This window comes from Monoraphidium neglectum (genome assembly GCF_000611645.1).
Source record: "Monoraphidium neglectum strain SAG 48.87 unplaced genomic scaffold scaffold01612, whole genome shotgun sequence".
Taxonomy (NCBI): domain Eukaryota; kingdom Viridiplantae; phylum Chlorophyta; class Chlorophyceae; order Sphaeropleales; family Selenastraceae; genus Monoraphidium; species Monoraphidium neglectum.
The window spans coordinates 1-12057 of record NW_014012016.1 but is presented as its reverse complement, the minus strand read 5'-3'; the positions used below and the strand labels follow the sequence as shown (position 1 = coordinate 12057).

Below are 12057 nucleotides of genomic sequence, written 5' to 3'. Positions count from 1 at the left end.
GTCATGGGCGACCTCAACCGCCGCAAGGGCATGATCCTCGACAGCAGCCAGCAGGCTGAGGACGCGGTGCTCCAGGCCCTGGTGCCCCTGGCCGGCATGTTTGGCTACAGCACAGTGCTGCGCAGCAACACGCAGGTCTGGGGGTGGGGTGGGGGTTGCTCGTGGGAGGGGTGGTGGCGCTGGAGCTGGGCGGGGGCCGCGCTTGGGCCGGGGTGGCGAGGGCACCGCTTTGCGGGGCGCGGTCTCAACCTTGCAAGCGCTCGCCGCACGCGCCGCGGCGCTTGTCTGTGCTCGCGGGCGCCGCGTGCGTGGCGCAGACTCCTTTTGTGGTGGCCACAGCTTCTTGTTATATCGGTTGGCCTGCATGGCACTCGCCCACTCCCTTTGACCTGCGCCGCAGTCACCGCAGCCACCCACGCCCTCTCATCGGCCCCATGCTATGCCCATCCACACCTGTATCACACCCAATCTACTGCACCCTCGGTTGTAGGGCAAGGGCGAGTACACGATGGAGTACAGTCACCACGCGCCGGTGACTAAGGACATGCAGGACGAGCTGACCGCGCACTACCAGAAAGCGCGCGCGGCCGGCAAGTGACGGGTGTCGAGTGACTAGGAAGGGCAGTGGTACAGCGGTACGGGGTGATGGCCTACGTATTTGAGCGCGCCGTGCTGTGTGGGGGAGTGTGCGGCTTGCCGGTTGGTTACGGTGCGTCAGGGTGTGCGGTACCATCTTTCTTTTGATGTGTGGTGAGTGTATGTTGCTCCAACAACAATAATGTTTCCAACATGGCAGCGACTGCTTCGTCGCTTCACCCTCTGTCTTCTTGTGGGCCTGTCAGCCCACGGGCACTCACGCAGGCAGGCAGTGCGTTCAATTGAGCGCCTTCATCTCCTCGCAATTTGCGAGTAGGGAGTGGGATGAGGCCAATCAATACGTACACACAGGGTCGCAGGTATTTGCGCGTTTGTGCAGCCACTGGCGTTTCCTCTATGAGCTGTTTGACCTGGTTTTCGGCTCCTGCGCGATTCTCTGCCAAGCAATTGGCGGCATGCAGCGGCCTGCGAAGCCCTGCTGACCTGCCTCCGCCGCGAGGCGGTGATCTCTCTTTTTGCTGTGGTGCGTGGCGTGGGTGGCATGCGATCACGGCACGCATGCGACACGCGGGTAGACCCTCTGTTTTGGCTGTGCTGTGTGTAATCAGCTGATACCTGGCGGATAAAGTATTCTCTTGCTGTGGAAGGCAGCCTCTTTCTCCAGTGGAGAGTGGCCAGCAGCTCGCTGGTGTGCCGGCAGATGCAGTGTCACTGAAAGCTCACGAGGCGTCAATGGCTGTTCATCCAATTGTAAGAGTCACAAAATAAACGATCAAGTTGTTTAACTAGCTAGAACCGCAGACATCGCGTCCCTTCCACGAATCCGAGCTGCGCATCCCCCGGACGGCTTTGCCTACCTCCGCTGCCTGCCAGAGTAGCATAGAGGGTCTTATTTGATCGTATAACGTGTTTGAATATGCTTGGGGCTTCGTGACACGCACGGACTGCGCATCTGAGGTGCGACGGCCGGCCAAAGACGGAGCCAGCTCCTACTCCTGCTCAGAAAGCACGCGAAATCCTATCGCGCAATAAGTTGTTATGTGCGGCTTTGAAGGGCCAAACGTCACCTCTGACGCGCCAAGATGCCCCGCTCGCGTCGCTTGCGCAGTTGGCGACGCGCGGGTTCAGGCTCTTGACACAAGGCAAGGCCGCGGCGTGCCCAGCCGGCCGACGGCCGAGGCAAGCATGGAAGGCTGCCTCTCGCCTCGAATGGAGGCCGAGGTTGCGCCAGGCATGGCGTCGGCGGCCACCGACGCGCCTGGCGCGTCGGTCCTGCGGAAGGTGCAGGTGGCTGGCTTGCTCAGCAAGTTTCGGGATTCTAACATGGCCAAGAAGGCAGCCGACATGATAGGCCCCATGCTCAGCGCCAGCTCCAGCCCCCGCAGTGGCCGCAGCTTTTCAGGCGACGGCGCATCGCCGTTTGCCGGGCCAGACGGCGCGGCCGTGGCCGCGGCAGCAGCGGCTGCGCAGCAGGCCGCCTGCAGCACCAGCTCCGATGGCAGCAGCCTGCAATGCGAGTCGCCCCTTTCCATGCAGGGATCCGCCCTGTCAATTGCCTCTCAGCAGCAGCTGCTGCTGCGGGAGCAGTCCGCAACGCAGCTGCCCCAGCATGAGCAGCAGCAACAGCAGCAGCAGCAGCAGCAGCAGCAGCAGCAGCAGCAGCAGCAGGCGGCCGCAGCCCCGCAGCAAGTAGCCCAGGCAGGAAGCAGCCCATACAGCTCCCTGTCTGCGGCAAAGAAGACCATCGGGAAGCTCTTTGGCGGCGGCGGCAGCGGCGGCGGCCAGACGGTCGCCAGCGCTAGCCCCAACAGCAACGGCCTCATCGCCGCATTCCGCGCCATCATGCCAAAGACCAGCAACACATCCAGCGGTGAGGACACTGAGGGGGGCCTGTTCAGGTGCACGCTGCAGTTATGCCGACAGACTTGCCCGATTCAATGAGCTTGGGAAGCCCCTGGCGCGCAACACTAACTACTTGGGGCGCAAGTTCCCCCATGCTGGCGCTTAGTGCGTGGTGCATCACCCGTGTTGCCTCTCTCACATCCACGCCTCCGTTACCTTCACATGCACTCCCCAGGGTCCGGCAGCACTGAGAGCAACGGCGGCGGCAGCGGCGCAGGGCAGCAGCAGCAGCAGCAGCAGCAGCAGCAGCAGCAGCAGCAGCAGCAGCAGCAGCAGCAGCAGCAGCAGCAGCAGCAGCAGCAGCAGCCCTCGTACGCGCCGCCACCGCTCAGCCCCGGGCGTAAGAGCACTCTGCTGGCCATCTGCCCGCACCTGCCGCCGTCAATGCAGCGGTCTGAGTGGTGCCTGGATGACTACATTGTGATGGACAAGCTCTACACTGGTTACGCCTCTGTGGGTAAGTGGGAAGAACTCTGGCGTGAACTATGCGGACTGGGAACGGACTGGGCGCAAGGCATCCGTTGCAATGCAAGGAACACGCTGGGATGAGGGATGCTTTGCCAAGCAACACAGCAGCATGCTCCACTATCGCCCCGACCGCAACTGCCCCCGACCGCCACCCATGCATCCCTCTTGCAGTGTACAAGGGCATCTGCAAGCGCAGCAAGGAGACCGTGGTGCTGAAAAGCTACACGCTCAGCGCCATCTGCGAGCTGTACCAGCACCAGATCTACAGGGAGGTGCGCCTGCACAGCAGCCTGCAGCACGAGAACATCGTCAAGCTCTACGCTGCATTCAAGGTTAGAAATCGATGGAGCTGGGTGCATGCATAATGTTATATCTGAGCCCCGCGCTGCTGAGGTTCTAGAATCCTGGGATGTGTGCCTGGTTGGCAAGTACGGGCATGATTGCGCTGCCGTGCTCATCAATGCTGCCTGGCTGCACAGGCGTCTTTTCACGCTTGTTCGTACTGCAGATACGATCCTGCGGTTTGGTTGCAGCTTCACCACAACGTTTTCAATTGTTTCCTTCACAGGAGGGCGACCGCGTGGTGATGGTGCAGGAGTATGCCGACGGCGGCGACCTGTTCAGCCTGCTGCAGAAGTACGGGGGGCGCCTGGGCGAGAAGGTGGCGGTGCAGATGGTGCTGGACCCCTTCCTGCGCGTGCTGCAGGTGAGCCAAAGGGCGGACCGAGCGAGTGCAGGGTGCCACTACGGGCGCCTGCTGGCTGGGCTTGTCACTAAGGGGATTGTTGGTGATGGCACCGCCATCGGCAGCTGTGCTGCAGAGGGGTGTCAGGTCGTTTATTGCCGTGAAAAGGAAGGTTCGTCTTGACGCGTGCTCACGTCGACACTGTGTTCCTCTCTCATCCTCAACAGTACCTGCACACGCGCTGCATCGTGCATCGCGACATCAAGCCAGGTCAGCAGCAAGTCTGCATGGCTTTCCACCGCGTGCAGGCGACTGCATTTGCATAGTGTGGGTTTCGCAACAGCGATGCCGATAGTACATCCAGCGCTCAGCTGGGTGGGAAACAGTCCAACATCAACTGGCTGAGGATTCCAACTCACAGAAGCCCACCTGGGCGTCGTGCTTCCCATGTGACCCTGCATCTGCCTTTTCAGAGAACATCCTGTTCACCAAGGGCAGCATGTGCCTGAAGCTGGCGGACTTTGGCCTGGCAATAGACCTCAGGGAGGAGCGCGCAGTCACACGCGCCGGCACCCTAGGTGAGTTACCCCCTGGCGCGCTGCCACTGTCAGCTTGCTGGTCCGTGCAGAGGCCTGGGCGAACAACCCGACTTGAGGATTATTGCTACACACCTTGCTGATCACATGGTTGCACCTGCCCCTGCAAACATGGACATGTTGCTGCTAAAGCTTCTTGTCAGCCACAACGTGCCTGCACCTCGCCCTCACCCCTTGCAACTCAAAAACTTGCCCAGACTACATGGCTCCCGAAATCCTGAACTGCCCCTACAAGAGCAAGCCTGACGAGAACAAGGAGAAGGAGCACCTTAGCTACGGTGAGCCCTCGACGTGGCAGCCCACAATCCATCGCCTAGCCTGGTGCAGCAACCCTGAGCTTCGGGGCCAGCGGAGCTCGAGGGTGGAGAGTCACTGGCCTGCGCTATTCATGACGCGGAGCTGTGCCCGCGCCCGCCAACGCGCACGAGCTCTCTTGCTTGCGGTCCTGTGCGGCGCAGGCAACACGGTGGACAGCTGGGCGGTGGGCGTGCTGACGTACGAGCTGCTGGTGGGCTGCCCGCCGTTCTACGACCACAGCCGCACCAACACCGAGACGCGCATCAAGAGCAGCGTCCCCGCGTTCCCCGCCGTCATCACCGAGGGGGCGCGCAACTTCATTTGCGAGGGTGAGTGGAGGCGGGGCGCGGCGGGGCCTGCAGAGCAGAGGCAGAGGCAGGCCTGCAGAGCAGAGGCACGCATACTACGCATAGTATGCAATTGTAAGACCCTCTTCCCACGCGCTCGGCCCCACACCCCTGGCCCCACACCCCTCATCTCGCACCCAGGGCCTGCCTCAACCCTCTTCCCTCCGGCCCCACCCTCCCATCGCCACATCCGTTTTCAACCCCGCAGCTCTCTGCAAGGACCCGATCGCGCGTCCCACCTGCCTCGATATGGTGCACCACCCCTGGATCGAGCTCTTCCGCGCGCGCCGCTCCATGCGCTTCCTGAACGCCTCGCCCGCCGCCATCGTCGCCGGCGCCGCCGCGGCGGCCGCGTCGCCGCCGGCGGCGCGCGACGAGAACGCAGCGCTCGCGGCGGCGCCTGTGTCGGCGCGCGCGTTTGGGGAGGCCGCGCCGAAGGCGCCCAAGGCGATGCTGCACGCGCTGACTCAGAAGCAGCTCGGTCAGGCATGCTCCCTGCAGCGCATCGAGGACATGCTGTCCGAGGATAGCGTGCGGTCCGCGGCCAGCTCGCCCTGCCTCGGGTCCCGCGACGCGATCGCCAGCATCGGGCAGCTCGCGGCGGCGGCGGGCGGCCACGGGAAGATAACCGCCCTGGGGCAGCTCTCGCGCATGGCGGGCGACGGGAAGGCGGCCGGGCAGGCGGCCGCCCCAGCTGGATCGGAGGATGCCTGAACACCCTCGAGTGCATTTCAAAGTCCGGATTCGACGCCAGCACCACTAGCGGTGCCCTACGGCGGCCTCGGGGGCACCGGCAATGCCCATTCCAACGCGTGGATGACCCCACTCGCCTGTACATACACGCACTGCTAGCCTCGTCCAGACACACAACTTGCAACTTTATCCTGCAGCCCAGGCCCCTCTGCAGCCTTCTGTTTTCTCGCACGGCCTCAGGCTGCCCACGACATAGTTCAACCTGCTTCCTGCCTTGATGCCCACAGCGCGCCAGCACAGGATGGGGCGTCTCGTAATTCGAGGCCAAGTCATATCCTCGGTGCTGTGGCCGGGGCTCTTGAAGCCTCGGTTCCACACACCCAACCACTCTTTCACTGCGGCAGTGCGGATGGCTTTGGGGCATCCCCCTTTTCCATCTGGTGCCGCGAGACGCTTTTTTGGCGCCCGACCGGCTTTTGCACCCCCCCTCATTCGTCAAAATCTGCATGGAGCTCGCCGCGAACGCATCCCAAGCAGTACTCTGTTTTGGCGCCGGTTTTTGGTGGGCGTGGTGAGCACAGGCGGAGTGAGTAGCGCTGCCGCAGGCGGCCCAGACAGCGGCAGTCGAGCGCAGCGCCTTCAACGAGGCGCGCGGGGGCAAACGCTTACCACTTTTTTTTATCGCGGCATGCAACCAGACCAGGGGCCCCCGCCCTGCCGGAATGAGACATTATTTTGAGTGTGCAGCAAAGTAGATTTGGGTTGGCAGGCTGCCGCAACGCATGATTTGACTTGCGGACGGAGGGATTGCCGATGTTTGTGGCCCTTTCCCAGGCTGCACTCTCAACACGGGGGCTGCCAAATGCATTGCAATGGGCCGCAATGGATGCATTCTAGTACATAAACAACATTCATGATCCCACGTCACTGGCAGGAAAGGCATTGAGTGTAGTGCGGGCGCGGTACGTGGACGTGCATGCACAAAAGCTTCATTCACATGACACGTAAGGCAGCCCACACGCGCGCACAGCAAGGCAGGCCTTGGATTGAACAAGGCCCATGCCGTTTGGATGGATGGACAAGCAAGCAACCGACACGGCACATTCTGTGCCTGTCACCGCTCACCTGTTAGCAACCTCCCCTGCAGCCGCCATGGTGGAGTTCTGCGGGGGATAGGGGCGACCCCGCAGGCGAGCGTCAGCGCGGGAGTAAGCCCCGTTGAGTTGGTGGGCGCCTGGCGCGCCCACTGGCCACTATAACTGTTTCTATGGCGAGCTGCCCGGGGGCCAGGCGCGCAGGCCTCGCGGCCGCGCGCTGGCGCGCCGGGGTCCTGTCTGCTAGGACTGGCACTCTCTGCCTCGTCGCCCGGGGACTTTCGCCCGGCTCCGTCGTTCTGACGCTGTGGGGTGGGTCCTGCGCCGCCGGGCGCGGGTGCGGCCGGCGGCGTTCTCCCATGGGTTTGCCGTCGTGGCCCTCCGCGCTGCGCCCACCTGCAGGATCGCTCTTGAGGTCGGCGGCCGGCCGGCCAGTCGGAGAGGGTGGGGTGGCTCTCGAGGGCGATGCCGAGAAGTGTCGAGGGGCAGCAGCACATCAGAGTGTAGCAGGGCTCTGCGGGCCGGTTGGAGCGTCATGGTGGGAGACGAGGCGGGGGGCAGAGTGAGAAGGGGGCATGCCATCTGTCCGGGTGAATGCGGGCACTTGAAAGAGTGGGTGATCCGCGATAAGCCTCAGATAGTGGTGCATGTAAGGTGTCTCTCATACCCGAAGGTCGGAACCTGTTGGGATAAGTTGTCGTCCTAGGCAGCCGCAGCAGCAGCCCACATCTCTCAAGCGGGCGACTCACACATGGACAGAAACGCAGCGTCCCTGGGCTACCCCCCCCACTGCTCACAGTGTGGTGTAATGATTTCTTGGCAGGCCCCGCAGCTAGCAGCAACGACAGCGGCTGCCTGCTCATGCACACCCTCCTGCAGCAGGCGGCGGCTGCAGCATCGCTCGCCAGGGCTGTCCTGGGGACGCCTGATGCTGCGCACTGCAAGTAGATAGGGAGAGAGGACAACAGATGCCTCATATGCGGGCTGTGGGCTCGAAAGCGGGGCCCCCAAAGCCAAACGGGGAGCAGGGATCGGAGTGGTGCATGAAAGTCTCTGCACGGGCTGGGCCCTCTAAGAACAGGTCTGTGGTGTGTGATTATCGTCACCTCCCTGCGATTGCCCCGGGACAGCATGCGTGCCAGATCGAGCTGATCTTGGCGGCGTGCAGTCTCACCTTTTGGAGGGCGGTCGATGACAACGCGTGAGCCATAGGTGTACTAGATGGATTGTGGAATGGTGTGAGAGGGGCCATTCATGGGTTACGGTATTGAACACACAAAACTCATGAACGGCAGGCACGCAGGTGATCAGGTGCACACATGTCAGGAACACTTTTAGCAGTACCGTATGTCAACTTCTCCTGAGAGTACTGTCAACCAAGCCTTCTCTCTCGCACCAGGTCGCAGCATCCCTGATCTCAGACCGCAATAACACTCTAGCGTCCTTCAGAATATTCGTTCTCATACAATTCACCTGTAGCTGCTGTATTTTCGCGCTATCCGGGCCAGTCGCTTCGGTTGACCTACTCCCGCAGCTGCACACGAGGGGGCCGCATCACCGGCCGAGCGCAGCTGGTCTTGAGTCCATCCACTGCCCTCCTACGCGATTGTGGGGGCTGAGCAGCAGCGTAAGTAGGGACTGAGTGCTGGTGGCACTGCAAAGCTCCACCAGCGGTTGCGGCGGGCAAAGCAACAGCAGCATGGAGGCTCCGCAAGTGCAGGTGCGCTGGGTTCAAGACGCGCAGCAGCCCAGCTCGGTGCCACCTCCCAGGGGCCCGCAAGGCAGCAGTTGGGCGCGACCGTGGATTCCATGCGATGACACACGCGGTTGGTTCCAGCGGCTTGCGCCCCTGACAGGGAATGTGCTGTGCTCCTCCCCCAAAAGATAGACACGACGATGGGCAGTTTCACTGTCGAGCTCTATTACAAGCACGCGCCAAAGTCGGTAGACAACTTTGTGAAGCTGGCTGACAAGGGCTACTACGACGGCACCATATTCCACAGAATCATACGCGATTTCAGTGAGCGGCCGGCCCCACCTGGTTCCCCTGACAAATGTCGCGGGGTGCCCACGCAGCTGCTGTGCCTTGATTTCACAATGCCTATTTGGAGCTGCGGGTCCCTTGATCCTGTTGGCCTGGACTCAGTTTGCTGCCCTGTGGTCCCCCCAACTCACAGTGATACAGGGCGGCGACCCGACGGGCACCGGCCGCGGCGGCGAGTCCATCTATGGCAGCAAATTCGAGGACGAGATCACGCGGGAGCTGAAGCACACGGGCGCGGGCATCCTGTCAATGGCCAATGCGGGGCCCAACACCAACGGGTCGCAGGTGAGCGGGGCGGCGTGTGCGGTCGCCTCAAAACGACTGTTGCTGGAATGGCAGACCAGCTGGCAGCGACATGTAGGCAGTGCATGGCGAAAAAAAGGCCACGTTGTCGAAGCTCGCTTGTCGATGCGTGCTGCAAAGGGCAGCTGGTGTCGCTCGGCCACCTGCCCCTCTGTGCACCGCGCTCATTGCCATGCTTTGCGGAGCCCCATTGACCTTGCCCCATTGAGAGACTGTACCAAACAACGTCTGCCACGCCGGCACAACGCACAGTTCTTCATCACGCTCGGGCCAACCCCGTGGCTGGACGGCAAACACACCATCTTTGGGCGCGTGTGCGGCGGTATGGGCGTCATCAAGCGGCTGGGCAACGTCCAGACGGACGCGACCGACAAGCCGACGACGGACGTCAAAATCTTGCGGGCGCGGAGCGTTGATTGACCAGCGGGCTTTTGCACGCTCTAGTGGTGTTGGGCCCGGTTGGATCGCCATGCTGCGCTGGCTCGCGCGACAGCACATGCGTGGAGTAACCCTCTTTGAACGTTGTCAATGCGCCTGATTGGCAGGCGGCTTGCTTGCCGCCGCTACGGACGATCCAACGTCGCAATGTTCATGACATGCACCGGTGGTGGCAAGAGACATCTCGCGTTTGCCACCCATGCGGGGGGGGGGGGAATGCGGTCAACAGCAGCATCATTGGGATGGATCAACTCCCCCGTCTCAGCCAGAGTGGAAAATTCCATTTTTTGTGATGCTTTGCTGCAAAACGCACGACTGACCGACTCTTGCTAAGTTGCGCGTCTACGTCGATCTTGTCAGATCGGTGTGGACGGTCTAATCCATTAGTTGCGATACCATACATCCATGAGCATATTCATTCAATGTAATTGCATCTAGTTTTGCTTCTCAGGACCAGCCTGTTTGCGCAACGCACGCAAGCAAGCTCGAAGGCACCCATACACGATCACGACGCACCTCAACAGGGATCAACAGGCGCATCAGGCTTGTCTGGGGCCGCAGCGGCAGCGCAGCGCGCCCCGCGGCCGCCGCACCCAGCATGACGACAAACAGCAACAGTGTGGTGGACGATCCCGGCCTCGCGGCTGCCTCGCCCCAGTTGCCGGCCACTGACAGCCCTGAGATGGGGCATGCGACGTATGCAGGCACGTGCGGGGCGGCGGTGGATGGCACGGCCACCGCAGGGGAACGATTGGGTCCGGTGTCTGATGGCGACTTGCCCGCGGCTGAGGCATATGCTGCAGAGGAAGGGGTGGCGCGGATGGAGGAGGATGCAGCCCCTGACTATGAGCGGCAGGCAGAGCAGGATGCAGAAGCAGAGGCAGACGGCGCCGCAGCCATGGACGTGGACTGCCAACCCAACGGCCTGCACAGTCATGCAGCGGCGAATGTGACCCCTGCAGGCCCAGCAGAGGTTTGCCCTGCAACAAGTCAGCAGCCGCTGGTGCCGCCCACCACCACCGAGTCCGCCGAGGCTGCCAACGATTCATTCAATGAGGTAGCTGCAGCTGCGACTGGCAACACCAATGCTGCAGGCGCGGCGGTCGCCAACGGCACAGGTGCGCGCAACCGCGAGCACGGCGCCGATGCGAGTGGCAGCAACGGCGGGCCCAAGGGCTCTAGCAGCGGTGACGGCACGGATGGTGGCGGCGATGCTGAAGGGCCCCACGCCGGTGCAGGCCAGGGCGGCGTGACTGGGGAGCAGCGCAGCGGCGGCGCCGGCAGTGGGCAGGAAGAGGGGGATGCGGGCGGCGGGGGCGCTGACGGCGGGCAGGAGGAAGAGGACGAACACGAGGAGGAGGAGCAGGAAAGCAGGGAGCCGTCGCCGCCGCCGCCGCCGCCGGCGCGGCCTGCGCGCGTGCGGCGGCCGCCCAGGCGGTTGGTCGAGGAGGAGTCATCCGATGAGGTGTCAGAGTCATCGTCTGAAAGCTCTGACGGCTCGTCAGGCCACGTGTCCGGGTCGCAGGACGGGTTAGGGTCGGGGTCTGAGGAGCCTCAGGGGAACAGCGGCGGCGCAGAGCCCCCCGGCGGTGGCGGCGTTGCGGGTGGGGAGGAGGCCGAGGGTGCCCTGCTCGGCGGCGCGGGTGGCGGCGGCAGCAGTGGCTCGGGGAAGGAGGGGGGGACAGATGACGAGGAGGGGCCCAGCCAGCGGCCGCCGCCCAAGGCGAAGGCGGCTAAGCAGCCAAAGGCGGCCGCGCGCAATCGCGCCGCGCGGCCGTCGAAGCCCGCCAAGAAGCCGCAGCGGCGTCCTGGGAAGGATGCGCCGCCAAAGCAGCGGCGGCGTGCGACCAGCGAGGAGGAGGCAGATGAAGGGCATGAGTCAGAGGAGGACCAGGCCCAGCACACGGGATCTGATGCGCAGGACGAGGCGGAGCAGCAGCATGACTCAGCCTCGGGGTCCGACGAGGAGGGCCGGGGCCAGCAGCGCGGGTCAGCAGCGAACGGCGGCAAGGCGCGCGGCGCTGTCAAGCGGGGCCGCGCCGGGCAGCCCGCCGGCGGCGGCTCGAGGGGCGGCGCCGGAGGCGGGGCCACGGGCAGCAGCGGCGACGAGGCGGCGGCGCCGGCGCGCAAGCGCGGCCGCCCGGCCAAGCGGCGGGCCTCAGAGCAGGGGGGAGCCGCGGCCGAGGCGGGCGGCAGCGGCGGTGGCGCTGTGGAGGAGGACGAGCCCGTGGCGCTCAGGCGCGGGCAGCGGCGGCGCGTAGCCAGCAAGCGGTGGCTCGAGTCGGGCGGTGATGGCGGCGCGGATGAGGTCAGCGAGGAGTCGGGGGACGAGAGCGATGAGGAGGACGAAAGGGAGGAGGAGGGGCAGGACAAGGGGCAGGAGGAGGACGAGGGGCAGGAGGAGGACGGCAGCGGCAGCGGGGACGAGGCGGGCGCGAGCGGGAGCAGCAGCGACGGCGAGCAGGGGGATGACGAGGGCTCCGACGACGAGGAGCGGCCTTTGGGCCGGCGGCTACGCAGCGCCTTCAAAAAGCCAGCCAGCGGCGCCGCCGCCGCCGCCGCGCGCGCGGGGCCCGGCGGCGGGAGCGGGAGC

The 12057-nt window shown here is 63.9% G+C and overlaps 4 protein-coding genes across 4 annotated transcripts; all 4 read left to right on the top strand.

Annotated features, from left to right (window-relative positions):
* Positions 1 to 3: 3 nt before the first annotated feature.
* Positions 4 to 598, top strand: MNEG_8470 (putative elongation factor G; the record flags this gene model as incomplete). Its single annotated transcript, XM_014043060.1, has 2 exons — positions 4 to 135; positions 491 to 598. 2 exons carry the CDS (start codon positions 4 to 6, stop codon positions 596 to 598), a joined length of 240 nt encoding a protein of 79 aa, XP_013898514.1.
* A 1184-nt stretch (positions 599 to 1782) lies between these two features.
* MNEG_8469 (aurora kinase, other) lies at positions 1783 to 5606 on the top strand (the record flags this gene model as incomplete). The annotated part of the gene is made up of 9 exons (XM_014043059.1): positions 1783 to 2467; positions 2675 to 2956; positions 3139 to 3299; positions 3536 to 3673; positions 3880 to 3922; positions 4126 to 4230; positions 4446 to 4526; positions 4707 to 4874; positions 5101 to 5606. 9 exons carry the CDS (start codon positions 1783 to 1785, stop codon positions 5604 to 5606), a joined length of 2169 nt encoding a protein of 722 aa, XP_013898513.1.
* A 2969-nt stretch (positions 5607 to 8575) lies between these two features.
* MNEG_8468 (peptidyl-prolyl cis-trans isomerase-like 1) lies at positions 8576 to 9446 on the top strand (the record flags this gene model as incomplete). Its single annotated transcript, XM_014043058.1, has 3 exons — positions 8576 to 8699; positions 8857 to 9008; positions 9279 to 9446. The coding sequence occupies 3 exons, from the start codon at positions 8576 to 8578 to the stop codon at positions 9444 to 9446; spliced, it is 444 nt and encodes a 147-aa protein (XP_013898512.1).
* Positions 9447 to 10062: 616 nt separating this feature from the next.
* On the top strand, positions 10063 to 11772 carry MNEG_8467 (hypothetical protein; the record flags this gene model as incomplete). The annotated part of the gene is made up of 1 exon (XM_014043057.1): positions 10063 to 11772. A coding segment is annotated over one exon (1710 nt), but the record flags the coding sequence as incomplete, so codon positions are not given.
* Positions 11773 to 12057: the final 285 nt, after the last annotated feature.